The sequence below is a fragment of the Kogia breviceps genome, chromosome 16 (assembly GCF_026419965.1).
Source record: "Kogia breviceps isolate mKogBre1 chromosome 16, mKogBre1 haplotype 1, whole genome shotgun sequence".
NCBI classification, from domain to species: Eukaryota; Metazoa; Chordata; class Mammalia; order Artiodactyla; family Physeteridae; genus Kogia; species Kogia breviceps.
In genome coordinates, this window is record NC_081325.1 from 16,659,749 (window position 1) to 16,675,743 (window position 15,995).

General features: G+C 47.7%; 1 protein-coding gene across 1 annotated transcript; it reads right to left on the reverse strand.

Moving 5' to 3' along the window:
- Positions 1-11,496: 11,496 nt before the first annotated feature.
- CCDC70 (coiled-coil domain containing 70) lies at positions 11,497-12,282 on the reverse strand. Its single transcript, XM_059042342.1, is given in 3 exon segments — positions 11,497-11,661; positions 11,663-11,910; positions 11,913-12,282. Coding segments are annotated over 3 exon segments (783 nt in total).
- Positions 12,283-15,995: the final 3,713 nt, after the last annotated feature.

Sequence of the window (15,995 nt, forward strand, 5' to 3'; positions counted from 1 at the left end):
GCTCTAGAGCCCACGAGCCACAGCTACTGAAGCCTGCGTGCCTAGAGCCCGTGCTCCGCAACAAGAGAAGCCACCGCAATGAGAAGCCCGTGCACTGCAACGAAGAGTAGCCCCCACTCGCTGCAACTAGAGAGAGCCCGCGTGCAGCAGCGAAGACCCAACGCAGCCAAAAATAAATAAATTTTAAAAAAAACCTTCATACAAACTGATAGGAAAAATGCTTAAAATCCTGTAGTTTAATAAACAAAGGGGGCTTCCCTGGTGGCGTAGTGGTTGAGAATCTGCCTGCTGATGCAGGGGACATGGGTTCGTGCCCCCGTCTGTGAAGATCCCATATGCCGCGGAGCGGCTGGGCCCGTGAGCCATGGCCGCTGAGCCTGTGTGTCCGGAGCCTGTGCTCCACAACAGGAGAGGCTGCAACAGTGAGAGGCCCGCGTACCACACACACACACACACACAAAAAAACAAACAAACAAAGGATGTGAACTGACAATCCACACAAAAGAGGAAGTCAAACTAGTAAACAGGCATTAGAAAATGTGTAGTCTCACAAGTCAAATTAATACAAATTTAAAATCCAGAATAAGGTCCCATTTTTCACACATTTGCATCTTTTTTTTTTTTTAATGGAAATACCCAAAGTTTTGGAGAAGGTAGAAAAACCAATGCCATTTATACAAGGCTGGTAACAGACACTTCAGAAAATAATTTGGGGAAATTTACTCCTTGACTCACTATTTCTACTTCCTTGAGTCCAACTCCAACATAGGAACAAATATATTCATTGTAGTGATATTGATAAAGAAGAAAAATTTTAAACAAACATAAGGTTCAATGCTGGTAGAAGCACTTAGCAAATTATGTCCCATTCTCTCATGCACACATTTACTGAGCACCTACTATCAGCCAGGGTCTGTGGAAGGAGCTGAAGAAACAAAGATGGACCAGGCAGATTCTCTGCCCTGCCTTACAGTGTAATGGGGCATATTACATGAGGTGGAGGGGAGAAAAAGTAGGGAGTAGACATTTATTGAGGAACTATGTGTTTGGCATTTTACACACATCACCACATTTCATCCTCTGAAGTCCTGAGCTGCACAGTCCTTACGTGAGAGTAGAGAGAAGTCGTACAGCGCCACTCATACAGAGCCAGCCTGCGTTTTCGTTCTTTCTCTCTTCCATCTCTGGTCCTCACTCCCCGCCTCTCAGATCAACCCTGGGAACAATGGTGGGTGACAAGTTTTTGCTGGAAGAAGGGGCTTTAGCTTCAGAGCTCCCTGCCAACTAAATCTGTAATCCCCTGCAGGGTAGAAATTCTAGAGCCACCACCAGCTAAGAATTCCAAAGATTTTTCCTGTTAGCATCGCAAGGAATTGCGCTCTCCCTGCCCCTGCCCTCCAGCTTGCATCTCAAACTCATCAGCGTATTCTGCCAACAAATGTTGCTCTTTTGACAGAATCCCATCTCCTGTAAGCTAGTTGGGATTATAAATAGCAAAAGAAATTTTCACATACAAAAACATGCCAGCAAACAGACAAAAACCTTTAATGGCTTTCCAATACCTAATAACAAACTTAGACACTTAACGTTGATTTTTTCCAGACCCTTCGTTACCCACTTTCTCACCACCCGTTACCCCCTAAAACATCACCTCCATTCCATCACATTCCATTTAGTAAGCCACTTTGGAGCCAGTGACTCAATTTTAGAACTGAAGATATAAGACAACACAGTAATAAAATCAAACATGCAAATTTAACAGTAAATAATGAAAGTATGCAAATGATATGAAATGAAGTTAACTGAGTATTACCCAAGACACGAACAGGGTAATCTTTGTAGCCTGTGTAAGTTGCTACGTATGTAATGATTATTAAGAACCCAACAGGGGCTTCCCTGGTGGCGCAGTGGTTGAGAGTCCGCCTGCCGATGCAGGGGACGCGGGTTCGTGCCCCGGTCCGGGAAGATCCCACGTGCCGCGGAGCGGCTGGGCCCGTGAGCCATGGCCGCTGAGCCTGCGCGTCCGGAGCCTGTGCTCCGCAACGGGAGAGGCCACAACAGTGAGAGGCCCGCGTACCGCAAAAAAAAAAAAAAAAAGAACCCAACAGGATTTCTGGTACTCACAGTTAAACTTAGTTTCAAACTGGTGACGTGTATGCTAATGAAATGATTTCACAACTCCCTAGTCCCCTAACCTGAGGGGCCAATAGCGGTCTGATGACCACACTTTAAGGGAAAACCCAACAGGGACTTTCAAAAAGGAAGAGGTCATGGCAGAGTCTAGGGAGGATGTGAGAGATGTTCCAGGAGCCAATAGAACAATGCTCTGACAAGTGGTTTGGTCGCCCTCCTGCTCCCTTCTTTCCCGGAGCGCGTCCCTACCCCCACCAGGAGAGCCGCAAAGAACAAACTGGAAGAGGGTATGGGGAGAAGCCCCAACTGAGAAGAGGAGATCTGGGCTAGGAAGCAGCAGCCCAGGTGATCGAAGGCAGATGGTGAAAAGCAGCTAGAACAGAATTGCCTTGGGCTAAACACCCAAGCTGGAGGAAGGGCAGGGCTGAAGGTAAAAGGCTTTGGTTTTGGAGTTGGGGTCTAAATAGATCTTTGTGGCTGAGGAGGAAGAGACGGGGCTCATTCCCTGGGCCTTCAGCAAGGGGTGTCCTGGGTGCCAGCTGAGTCTCACCAGGAGACTGTCCGTGGGCATTGGAGAGGCGTGTGATTACCCCAGGTCAGCAACTCCTGCAAGGAGGCTCTTTCCTCCCAATTCTCTCTCTCCAGCCAGACCCCCCTGCCCCATGGAGCCACAGCCTCCCATCACCCTGAACCAGGTCAGACCCCCGAGGGACACTGGGGCCAAGAAATGTCCCCTGGGCCATGTCAGAATTTGGTTGACACTCTACTGCGTTTGGAGAGGGACAGGTGGGTGGAGAGTCAAGGGAACTGTCATTAGAATATCTTCGTGGTGATGCTTCGTCTGTGTGTGTGCGTGTGTGTGTGTGTGTGTGTGTGTGTGTGTGTGTGTGGCAGGGGGTAGAGGGGGCTTGCCATCAAAACCAGGTCATTCATTGATGAGAGTTCTTAAGATATAAGGAATATGTTAAGATCAGCTTAACTTTTTTAAAAAAATTTATTTACTTTATGTATTTATTTTTGGCTGTGTTGGGTCTTCGTTGCTGCGCACGGGGGCTGCTCTTCGTTGCAGTGCACAGGCTTCTCATTGCAGTGGCTTCTCTTGTTGCGGAGCATGGGCTCTAGGCGCACTGGCTTCAGTAGTTGCGGTGCGTGGGCTCAGTAGTTGTGGCTCATGGGCTCTAGAGAGCAGGCTCAGTAGTTGTGGCGCACGAGCTTAGTTGCTCCGTGGCATGTGGGATCTTCCCGGACCAGGGCTCAAACCCATGTCCCCTGCATTGGCAGGTGGATTCTTAACCACTGCGCCACCAGGGAAGTCCCCAAGGTCGCTTAACTTCTTATGTGGCTGAAGAATGCCCATCTGGTCCATTGGAAGAGCCTTAGCTGTTTTAAGGGAAAGGCATCTGGGAGTGCCTACCAAATGGGGCCATTTGAATTTAGTTGACAAAAGCTTGGGTTCTGGAGCAGAGACAACCTGGGTTCAACTCCTCATTCTGCCTCTTATTGATTGTGTCACCTGAACTCCCTGTGCGCAGTTTCCTTATTCGTAATTGAAGCTAATACTGGTGCTACCTTACCAGGTTGTGGTGAGGATTAACTGAGATGTAACGCATGCAGTGGGCAGCGCTTAGATCAGTGCTTAAAGCCGAGTGAGCTCTCAACCAACATCAGCAGGCGTTCTCTCTTCTCAAGGCTCAGCTGTGTCTTCTGCCTGCACTGATTAGGAAAATGTAGATCTAGAACTAGTTAAACCAGCATCACATTTTGTTGCTAAGCAACCAGCTCTGAGTTCTGCAAAAAGTGCAGCTTGGTGTGCAGTGACCCCCTAGCAATTGAGCCCCAGTCAGGCTGTTGCTAAGCATTGTTTTATGTTACCCAAAGCTCATTTCAAGTGTGGAGGAGGAGGGAGGCATGCACAGACAGCACAGTCCTAAAGCATGAGCAAAACCAGTCTTTCCAGCTGGAGGGGCTCACAATGGGCAAAAAAAGAAACTAAGTGATGATGTGTGCTTGCACCCACCTGCTGGAGTGAGAGAAATCACACCTATGATTTCCGCTTCTCTGGGGTGAAAGAGATTGTCATACGTCTTCAGCGTCGTATCCTCTGTCGAACAACGGGGTATCTCTTCTTCACCTCTTGGGGTCTGGGGTTGCATGACCTGAGTGGGAACCTGGATATGTGGTTCCAAGCTGAGAAGGGGCAGGGCTGGAAGCACCTACAGCCATCCACATTCCTCCCCTCAGGGAAGTCAGGGGTCAGAGTCACTGACTTCAGGGGAGGTGTTCTCCCCTCATTCATTCATTCATTCATTCATTCGTCTATATCATTAAACATGTATTGAGTACTAAGTGCCCAAGATTTGCTAAGCACTGAGAATAAAGCCTAAAGTGGGACAGTTACTCTCCATCTTGTCCTGGTACTTCGTTAAAAAACAAAACAACACATTCTGGCTAGTTTATCAAAGTACTTATTGAAAGATAATAGGTTGCTTACAGAATTTCCCCAATAGTCAGAGAACTGGGGCTGGTGGCTACGCAGCTAGGCACGTTTCCCAGAACACTGTTCTCAATCACCCCAGATGAGCTCCTATATCCCTGCAGTTGGACTTTGGGCTTTGAGGCTCATGCCGCTGTGCCAGGCAGGGACCCTTCTGCCGGGGCCTCAGCTCTGCTGTCTCTAAGAACTCGTTTCCTGCCACTGTCACATGATGACTTCTGCCTGGCATCTTTTTCTTCACTGAAGTCTGGCATGGATGAGAGTGATTGGTGGAGCCTGGGTCACATGTCTGAGCCATGGCTGCAAGGGAGGCTGGGAAATAAATTTCTGACCTTCCCTTATATGGTGAGAAATTCCCCAGACGTAAGAAGGGTATTGCAAAGGTGTTGGGATCCTGGGATCCAGGGATCCCAGGGCAGCCACAAAGCCTTCAGACATGCACTGTCTATGCCCTCTTAACCTTTACAGTCTTCTGGAGGATTCGGGCAGATAAACCAGAGAGGACAGCCCAGAGTGACCAGGGCAGGTACAGGTGCGAGAGGGACCACAGAAGGATCCCCACCCAGGGTCAGGGAAGGCAACCTAGGGCAAGTGATACCAGGCTGATCCTTGAAGGATGAGTGTGAGCTTATCATCAAAGGCGAAGGCTGAGGGAAGGAGAATCCTTCTGATTACAGGTGTGACGGGTGCAAGAGCTCAGATTCACTAAGGAGCTCAAGTGCAGGGAAGGAGAGACATTCTGGGTGGCTGGAGAAAGGATGGGGCTGATGTAGGCAAAAGTGCGAGAAACACTGCTCTAAATAATATGCTTGCGTCACCTGCTTTTTGCATTTTAATTTTAGGCATTGTATACTGACTTCTCACGATTAAAAAAGCAGATTTCCCATCCCCCCTCTTATTCTAATATTGTGTATTATAATTTTGGATAGATCACAGTCAGTATTTATATTTATCTAACTATGTGAATGTTATTCATGGCTGAGTGTGCAGTATTCTACTGCTGTTTTCCCTTTTCTGCACACGTCTTTCTTTCACATTACTGTGCAGCTATTGCTTTCTTCCAGTTGCTCAGTTTTCTCCCTACTCACCAGTTAGTTATTTATCCTCAGACTCTCCCCCAGCAGTGTTAATATCCTCTCAATCCATTCAGTCACTTAAAGTATTCCACCAATTCCATCTTTTTTTCACATCTTTATTGGATGTGAAAGTATTCCACCAATTCACATCTTTATTGGAGTATAATTGCGTTACAATGTTGTGTTAGTTTCTGCTGTACAGCAAAGTGAATCAGCTATACCGTATACATACATCCCCATATCCCCTCCCTCTTGCGTCTCCCTCCCACCCTCCCTATCCCACCCCTCTAGGTGGTCACAAAGCACCGAGCTGATCTCCCTGTGCTATGCGGCTGCTTCCCACTAGCTATCTAGTTTACATTTGGTAGTGTATATATGTCAGTGCTATTCTTTCACTTTGTCCCAGCTTACCTTTCCCCCTCCCTGTGTCCTCAAGTCCATTCTCTACGTCTGCATCTTTATTCTTGCCCTGTCACTAGGTTCATCAGTACTGTTTTTTTAGATTCCATATATATGTGTTAGCATATGGTGTTTGTTTTTCTCTTTCTGACTTACTTCACTCTGTATGACAGACTCTAGGTCCATCCACCTCACTACGAATAACTCAATTTCATTTCTTCTTATGGCTGAGTGATATTCCATTGTATATATGTGCCACATCTTCTTTATCCATTCATCTGTCGATGGACACTTAGGTTGCTTCCATGTCCTGGCTATTGTAAATAGAGCTGCAATGAACATTGTGGTACATGACTCTTTTTGCATTATGGTTTCAATTTCATCAACTGAAACTTCTTCAGTTTCATCTCTTGAAGAAGTCTTCTTTAACACTTTCAGACCTGCTCCAGTCTGTCCTGGGATCCTGTCTGGATTTGGGCCACAGCTGTCACCTTGGGGTCTCCTTCCTACTAACTCTTGTGTTGGATCTCGTTCCCTGGATCCCATAACTACCCTTGTTTTGCTAAACTCCCTCTTTTCTTTTCTTTTTTTTTGTGGTAGGCGGGCCTCTCACTGTTGTGGCCTCTCCCGTTGCGGAGCACAGGCTCCGGATGCGCAGGCTCAGCGGCCATGGCTCACGGGCCCAGCCGCTCCGCGGCACGTGGGATCTTCCCGGACCGGGGCATGAACCCGTGTCCCCTGCATCGGCAGGCGGACTCTCAACCACTGCGCCACCAGGGAAGCCTGGTCACTCCCTGTTTTGGTGGCGCTTCTCAGAAAAGGATGTGCTCGTGGTAAATTGAGACCTTGTGTGCCTGGAGATGCCTTTATTCTACCCTTGCTCTTGATTAACAGTCTGGCTTAGCGTAGAGCCCGTAGTTGGAATCATCTCTCTCGGTCTGTTAAAGCCATTGTTCCATTGTCCTCCATGTGCCATTGTGGTGCTGCTGGGAAATCTGAAGATATTCTCTTATCTAGTCTTTCTCTCCTCCTCAGCTTTGACGATCTTCTCTTTGCCCCCAGTGTTCTGAAATTCCATAGTGATATGTCCTTGTCGGATCAGTTTTCACCCACTATTTTGGGTGCTTTGGGCCTTTTCCATCTGTAAGATTGTGTTGAGACATAGTCTTGAATGACTTCTTTGATAATTTTTTTCCCCCTACATTGTTTTTCTTTTCTTTCTGGATCTCCTTATCTGGAGGATGGACGTCCTGGAACCTTATCCCACCTCTATTTTTTTTAACGTCCCTTGACCAATTTTCTTGTCCTTTTCTCATCTTTCTCAGAGAGTTCTTCAATTTTACCATCCAATCCATTTCTTTCTTTTTTTTTTTTTTTTTTTTTTGGCTGTGCCGTGTGCCATGTGGGATCTTAGCTCCTCGACCAGGGATCAAACCCACGCCTCCTGCAGTGGAAGCACAGAGTCTTAACCACTGGACCGCCAGGGAAGCCCCCAACCCATTTCTTGAACTTTTCATTCCTGTTATGCGATACTGACAATAACTCTTTTCGAATTTTCTGAATATTCCTAGCGTTTGCTTCTTGTTTCAGGGATGCAATATTGTCTCTTATTTCTTTTAAAGCCTCCCTCTCCCTGTATGTTCTCTATTTCCTCCAAGTTACAGCCACCTGTTCATTTTAGCCTGTGTTATATTAGAGGCTTCCCTAAAGTGCCTGGTGATCCTTGGACATCGGCTCACATTTAAGGGGGGCAGTAGCGAGGTGACTGGAAGCTCTGTGCGCACAGGTGAGTCCTCACTGTTACACTTTCAGGCCTCTTCTCCTGGGATGGTCACATTCCCCAGAGGAGATGCTTCAGTTTCCTGCCTAAACGCCTGGCTGCCAGCATTCTGGGAACTGAGTGGAGAAAAAATGGTGGTGTGTGTGTGTGTGTGTGTGTGTGTGTGTGTGTGTGTGTGTGTGTGTGTGTGTGTGTTTAAACTATTACTGCATGACAGACTACTCCAAAACCTTGGGTTACAAAAATTTTCTGTTTGTTAGAAGTTCAAGGACAGCTTAACTGAATGGTTCTGGCCCAGGTGTCTCATGAGGTCACAGTGAGATACGGGCTGGGTCTACCGTCATCTGCTTGGGTCCGGAGGCTCTGCTTCCAAAGTGGCACACTTACATTCCTGGCAAGTTGCTGGTTGTCTGCAAGAGGCCTCATTTCCTCCCCATGTGTCCTCATGACATGGCAGCAGCCTTGCCTAGAGTGAGTGGTTTAAGAGAGAGCAAGGCAGAAGCTATAATGTCTTTTATGTCTTTTATGACCTAGTCTCAGCAGTCATACTCCGTCATTGTCCACAATACCCCATTGGTTATACCGATCAGCCCTTTTCAGTGTGGGAGGCGCCTACCCCAGGGCATGCATACCAGGAGGGCAGATCCACTAGGAGCCATCTTAGAGGTTGGCTACCAACTAGGGTTGGGTGGGGTGTCTCAACACTGTTCAGGTACGTCTTTACTTTTCAGCCATTTTTAGCAAGATATCGCCATCTTCAGCTAGACCTGATATCTCTAGTTCTAAGACCCTGAGTTTTGTCCTCTTCAAAGAGTAAATCTCCAACCTCCTACATACCGGAGGCGCAACAGCCTCTGGCTCTACTGAGTTGGGGAGAGGACCTAGGAGTTTGCTTCTTAAAAAGACTTTCATCTGGTCTTCCCGTTATCAGCTCCACCTTTACCCATGCCTCAAGAAGTATTTGACCTGCTGATTGCTGTGTCTTTCTGGAGGAAGGGGGCTCTGCAGTGTAGATCGGCTTGGCCCTTGTCTTTCCCCACTGCCGGTTGAAAACTCAGCTGTGTTTCTGCTGAGTCAGCTCCATTCATCCATCTGCTTTTCTGCTTTCAAAATTTTGGTTGCTACCGGCTTCTCTCCTATTCTTTGTTCTTGTGGATTTCCGTCTTTTTAACAGTCTCTTTACCGTGTTTTACTGGGATTTGGGGAGGGAGTAGAAGCTGGTGAATGCATTTGTATGTGATCTTTAACTGGAAATCCCTTCCTCTTCTCTTTTCATCCCTGCTTCTTCTGGGCTACATCTTACCCCAAGTCAAGACAGAGGAGGGCTTTAAGGAGATCACTGAGAGGCTTAAAATATGGCACCTAAAGTTTGGGTAACATGGTGGTCTAAGTCATGCCTGAGAAATTCAAAGAGTGAGGAGGTGGCCGAACAGCCAGTGGCATAAGAGCAGAGAGCCCTGGGTTTGGTAGTGAGGAAATAGGGCTTCCGAATAGACCACCTGTTGTTAAAGGATTGGTCAGTCCTTCCCTCCTTGGCCCTCTACTTCTGGATAAAAGTGAGACCTGAAGTTGTTCTAGAGGTTTGATAGTGGTGGGTGTCACACGGTGCCCGGCAGCAGGGCTCGAGAGGTCGGCTGTCCTGGGGCCCCCCGCTAGTGCTCTATCAGTCAGGGTTCTCCAGAGAAACAGAGGCAAGGAGCCACCGTGCCCCCACCACCCCAGTGGTAGCCGACCTCCAAGTCACCGGCAACTGCAGGCAGCCAGCGGAAGCTGGGACAGTGGCATGGGATGGGTTCTCCCTCAGAGACCCCGGAGAGACCCAGCACCGCCAGCAGCGTGATCCGCAGCTGTGAGCGAATGCAGCTTGGTTGTTTGTGGTAATTTGTGAGGGCAGCCCTAGGAGACTCATACAGTCATATTCTGGTAAATGATGGAGGTAACACTGGCTCCCGGCCCTCCCTGTCGGACCATAAGCGAAGTCCGTTTCACCAGTTCACGCCACTTGCATGACTATTAGCAGTAATCAGTTATACGTGACCCTTTGTTCTTCTGGTTCTGAATTAGATGATAAAACTATGTCACAAGTCCCAAAGATGAGCTAGGCACGTCACGCTGGGATGCACTGGTCTGTTCACCACCGAGACCTACAAGGACAGAGCCGGAACACTGGACATTTATATCAGTTGGCTGGAAGGAGGGTGGACTCATAGAGGGACCCACGTGTCCTCCTCCAGTCCTTCAAATGACAGCTGTCTCTCCCAGTGGTTTCTATGGGATGCTGTTGGGGGGGGAGATGCACATTCCCAGTTCCTGCCTCCACCTGGTTTACCTTTCTTTGGGCTTAAGATCAACCATCTGTTTGCTTTTGTTTGGGGCAGAATCACTGGAATTGCCGAATCTGCAGCTCTTGCTGCACTGGGGTCCCCACCGTCCTGCACGCCATCCACTGGGCAGGTCTTCTCAAGTGTCTCCCCTTGAAATCTGATTCTCCACACCAGCATCTTATTCCCTCCACTTCTGACGTCTTTGCCCAGGGGCCTGTTGGGAGCTGAGGATGCAAAACGTGGTTTGTGGCAAAGGAGAGAGCGGCTCCCAGCGCCCTGGCCCTGGCTCCTGAGGATCAAAGGCCTTGCAGGGGACACCAGCTTTCTCAGAGTGACACGGAGCCGTGGAGACTGCTCGTGGAGCTGGGCCACCCTCCCATACCCAGACACCTGCTCAGCACACCTAGGGGGACCCTGTCCCCGCCTCCCCCTGCTTCTCGACCACCACCCCAAACCACAGTGAAATCGCCAAGCGCGTGAGGCTCATCCAGCCCTGATGCCGTCATTGGCTGAGCTACTCTGAAGCCACATCCCATGACCCGGCTGTGTTAGGAAAGGAATGGGACCGATGGGCAGACGATGTGAGCTCTAGTCCTGGACCTTCCATTTGCTACTTGCCTGGCCATGTGCAGTCCCTCTCCTTTTCCAGGTCTCTGTTCCCCACAGGACTCCACCAGGGAAGGGCAGGGCTCTTGTGGGCGGAGCTCTAGAGCCTCAGCCTAAGCCACGCCCCTTTCTGGCGCTACAGAGAATGGGCAGTTGAGAAGAGTTTGGCGGAAACCTGGATCCGTGAGGGAGTGAAGCGTTGGGGGGATGCTGCCTCTGTGTTCTAAATGGCCTGCCAGGTGAGGACAGACCACAGATGAATTGTTAACAGCGCTGCAGCCTTTTCTGGGAAGCTGTCAGCCCGCTCCCAGCCTCCAAGACTGCCCAGAGTGGAGGAGAAATGACTGACCAGAGCTCCACAGAGGCAGCGATACCTCCGCCCCTCTCTGTCCCTGTGTGCCTCTTGCTGGCATTGCCCTCACCCCCATCCCCGTTCTGACTCTTTCCAGGAGAGTCCAGGGTCTCCACTTACACCCACCCACACGTGCCGTGCTCACAGAACCAAGCTCTGTGGACGGCAGTGCAGCCTGGAGGACGGGAGTAGGACCTCTGTGAACCACAAAACCTGACAAAATGCAGCCGGCCTCCTTACAGAAGTTGGTTTTCCAGACCTCTCTTCAGAACTTCGTTAGATCTTTTGAAGCCAGGAGACAAATAAGGGCATATTTTCTTCAGCATATGGGGTCACCCCGGCCTCGAGTCCCAGTCCAGCAGTGTGGACCCCCCAGCCCTTCGTCTCCTGCGCTCACATCCTGCCGCAGCAGGAGGCTGCCGACCGGGGCCCCCCATTGCCGTTGCGGTGCCCCCCTGCCAGCCTGTGCTCCTCCACAGCCTGAGCGACCCCTTCCACCCAGAGGGCCTTCTCCTCCTCCCGGAGGGCCTTTTCTTCCCCCCACAGGGCCTTGTCCTCCTGAAGGAGGTTCTGGTCTCTTTCCCACAAGGCACTGTCCTCCTTCCAGAAGGCCTTATCTTCCTTCCAGAGGATTCGGTACTTTTTCCAAAAGGCTTTCTCTTCTTCCCAGAAAGATTCTTCCATTTCCCAGAAGGCTTTTTCCTCTTTCCAGAAGGTTCTCTCCTCTTCCCAGAAAGGTCTCTCTCTTCCCAAATGCCCAAGATCTGGCCCCTGAAAGTGCAGATCTTGCCACGGAAATTCCACATCTCTTCTATCTTCTGACGGACGTGTCTCATCTCTTCCCGGAACACCTTTTCTTCCTGCAGCTTGTGGATCAGTTTCTTCTGGCGAATGTTGGATGAGGAGACCGCCAGTGAGCGGAAGCAGGCAAGCTCCGTCCATTTGCTCACCTTGAAGGGAAACATTGTCTTGGTCAGCCAGGATGGTGGGGTGACTGCGATGGAGGACAGGGCTGCCGGCTGAGTCCAGGTCAGCTGGCCCAACCCTATGTGGGCATCAGAGAGAACATGTCCCTTGAGTATCACATCCCAGAGGGCAAGCCCTGGCATCTGTGCCATTACTGGGAATTATTTTTTAATCTTACAATTTTTTTTAACATATACATGTATCTATTTTTTTTAAAAATTCTTTTCCCATTTAGGTTACTGCAGAGTATTGAGTTGAGTTCCTTGTGCTATACAGTAGGTCCTTGTTGGTTACATATTTTACATATAGCAGTATGTACATGTCAGTCCCAAACTCCCAATCTAACCCTTCCCCCCCTGGTAACTATAAGTTCGTTCTCTAATAAGTCTGTGAGTTGGTTTCTGTTCTGTAAATAAGTTCATTTGTATCATTTTTTATTTTATTTATTTATTTTTTTTTAAAAACATCTTTATTGGACTATAATTGTTTTACAATAGTGTGTTAGTTGTATCATTTTTTAAAGATTCCACATATGAGCAATATCATATGATATTTGTCTTTCTCTATCTGACTTCACTTAGAATGGTAATCTCTGGGTCCATCCATGTTGCTGCAAAGGGCATTATTTCATTCTTTTTTATGGCTGAGTAATATTCCATTGTATATATGTACCACATCTTCTTTATCCATTCCTCTGTTGATGGACATTTAGATTGCTTCCATGTCTTGGCTACTGTAAATAGTGCTGCTGTGAACACTGGGGTGCATTTATCTTTTTGAATTATGGTTTTTTTCTGGATATATGCCCAGGAGTGGGATTGCTGGGTTCATACGGTAGCTCTTTTTTTTAGTTTTTTTAAGGAACCTCCATACTGGTCTCCTTAGTGGCTGTATCACTTTACATTCCCACCAGCAGTGTAAGAGGGTTCATTATTGGGACATTTTAACCATTGTTCTCTTTGTCCCCTTGGTGGTATTTGTGAGGGACAAGCTGTGGTAGAGAGAGACGCTGGCTGGTCATGGTTTTGCACTGAGGAGGTAGTCAGTACGTTCAAGCTCAAGGCTACTGAAATAATAGCCAACAAGGACCATGGTTCTCAACCAGAGTGTCAGGACACACAAGTGTGACATGATCACTTTAGAGGTGTGTCACAGTTTTGTTTTGCTCTTAAATAATCAAGTGCCACAGCCCCAAGTGATTTATTTGTGTTACATCAACCAGAATACATCTGAGGTTTTGGCTCTCTCACTTGGGAATCGTTGATAACCTTCTGATTGGGCGTGCTCACAGCAGGGGGCCACACGTGTGCATATCCTCTGTTATAAGCCGTGTGGGAGACAGAAGGTGAGACCCACAGACCTGGAGGAGTCGATTTTAGTAGAAGAATCTATTTTGGGAACAGAAGTTTAAAACCAAAAGATGAAAGATGACACTGAATGTTGGCTAGGGTGTGGGAAAGAGGAGTTCTCACATGGTAGCCAGTAATATTGAACAATAACGAGGACACATTATGACTCAGCTGCTCCACTCCCAGATACATGCCCTGAGGGAGCTTCTAAATTGCGTCCAGGTTACGTGTACAGGAATGTTCAAGCAGCTGTGTTCGCAAGAGCTCAACACTGCAAGCAGTCCAATGACCGTCACAGTAGAATGGAGTTCAGATGTGGTGGTCTGTTCATGCAATGGAGAGCATAGCTACGTGCAACAACGTGGGTGAACCTTATAATATTGAAAGAAAGAATCAGGATCAAAGACTTTGAAAGAAAAAGTTCCAAAACAAGCCAAATTGAACGCTGTTGTTTAAGGAAATATACTTAAGTGACAACACAAAAAGACAAGCAAGGAAGTGAGTCCCATTAAGTCAAGATAATAATTACTTAGGAAGTTGAGATTAACATATATACACTACTGTATATAAAGCAGATAACTAACAAGGACCTATTGGTACCATATAGCACAGGGAACTCTACTGAATACTCTGTAATAACCTATATGGGAAAAGAATCGGAAAAAGAATAGATACATGTGTGTGTATAACTGATTCACTTTGCTGTACACGTGAAACTACCACAACACTGTAAATCAAATATACTCCAATATAAAATAAAAATTAAAAAAAAATAATTACTTGTGTATGAGGGAGGGAGTGGGGAGGTAGGATACTAAGGGTTGTGATTGGGTGAGGACATGACAGGAGCTTCTGAGGGGCCAGTAGTATCCCTTTTCTTTACTTGGTGGCAGTTGCCTGTATGTTATAATAAAAAGTGCTAAGCTGTATACAAATGTTTTATTTACTCCAGTAAATGCATTGTATAGCACAGTAAAATAAAAGCTAGGGAGAAAGAAAGAAAGAAGGAAGGAAGGAAACAAAGAAAGAAAGGAGGGAAGAAGGGGGAGGGAGGAAGGAAGAAAGAAGGAAAGAAAGATCGGAAGGAAGGAAATAAAGAAAGAAAGGAAAGGAAAGGCAGAAAGAAAGAAGGAAAGAGAAGGAAAGAAAGAGAGGGGGCGGGGAGGGAGGATCTCCACACATTGCTGCTATCTGAGGTATCAGATCTCAGAATGATCCCCAAAATTCTGGTAACAAAGATGGGTTGAGAGATGAGGAAAAGGTCTGGACATGGGACAGCAGTTGGAGTGCAGGGGAGACAAAGGGTGTGTACACATGGCAAGGGCATGGCTTTCCATGTTGAGCTTTCTAGAAGCCGCTGCCAGGGTCTGGCCTCACTCGCTGGGCCTCGCTGAGCACCGCCCTCCGGAGCCCCGTGAGTCCCTTCAGGAGATTCCCGGGTTTCCTCCTCCTTTTTCTACTTTCTGACTTGGGAGCAGCCAGTAGGCGAGAAGGAAGGGACACATAGCTGGCACGTGCGTGGCTGTGTGAGTGTGTGTTTGTGTGTGTCTGAGAGAGAGATGTTTGTATCAAGCACTGGAGTGACTGACAGCAAAAACGTTTAGCAACTTGGTCACTAATTTCAAATGAAACGTCCCCTCCTCATACAGCCCTCCAGCTGAAGGAAAATATACAGACACCCACGCTAAGAAGCAAATTTAAAAACACTGAACCCTGTCACTAAAGAAAATAGCTATATTTTTCAACAAACAACAAAATAAGGTTTACAGAAGTCCCCTTTCATGTGCGAGACCTGTCTGTCCCCAGTGTGTCCCCTGCACAGTAAGGAAACAGTTGTGCAGGCTTCTGACTTTCTTCTACATGTTTCCTGGACATATCCCAATGCCGAAAGTGATCACCTTCCAAATTACACTAGAGCTTTATTTCTTACTCCATGAGCAATGTCTGCACTAACTAGACAACTAGCTGAAACAGTTTAATGAATTCCTCTTTCCTTTTTACCATAGATACCAACTATCACCCAGGTCTACATTTCACCGCATCCACGTTATCCCCAGCCATTATCTTCTGGCCCTTTAGGGCCTCACACTTTCTGCAGGTCTAACACCAGTCGTTGCTTTTAGTGGGCTTTCCTTTTAGGGCTGCTCTCCACCAAGAAACAGAGTGTGTCTGCCTTTATGAGGAGGAGAGAGCTGCAAAGATGAGTGAAGAAGTCAATTCAAAGCAGCTGGCCCAGGCCACGGAGTCCCTTGAGAATAGAACTACAGACTGTAAGTCAGTGAGCACTCAGGGTTCACAGTACAGTTTTCCCCCTGAACCTAACTCCCTCCTTGAGCAGCAGCAAGAGAAATCTGCTTATGGCACTCGTTGAATAAACGTATTATAGAAATACACATATCATAAGTCAAGTATTCAGGGACACCCCTTGTTCTCAGAGAATCTGGGTTCCTACTCGTGGAGAAAACAGGTCCATGAGCTGAAGCGCCCAGCTCACCCTCTTGGCATCCACATCCATC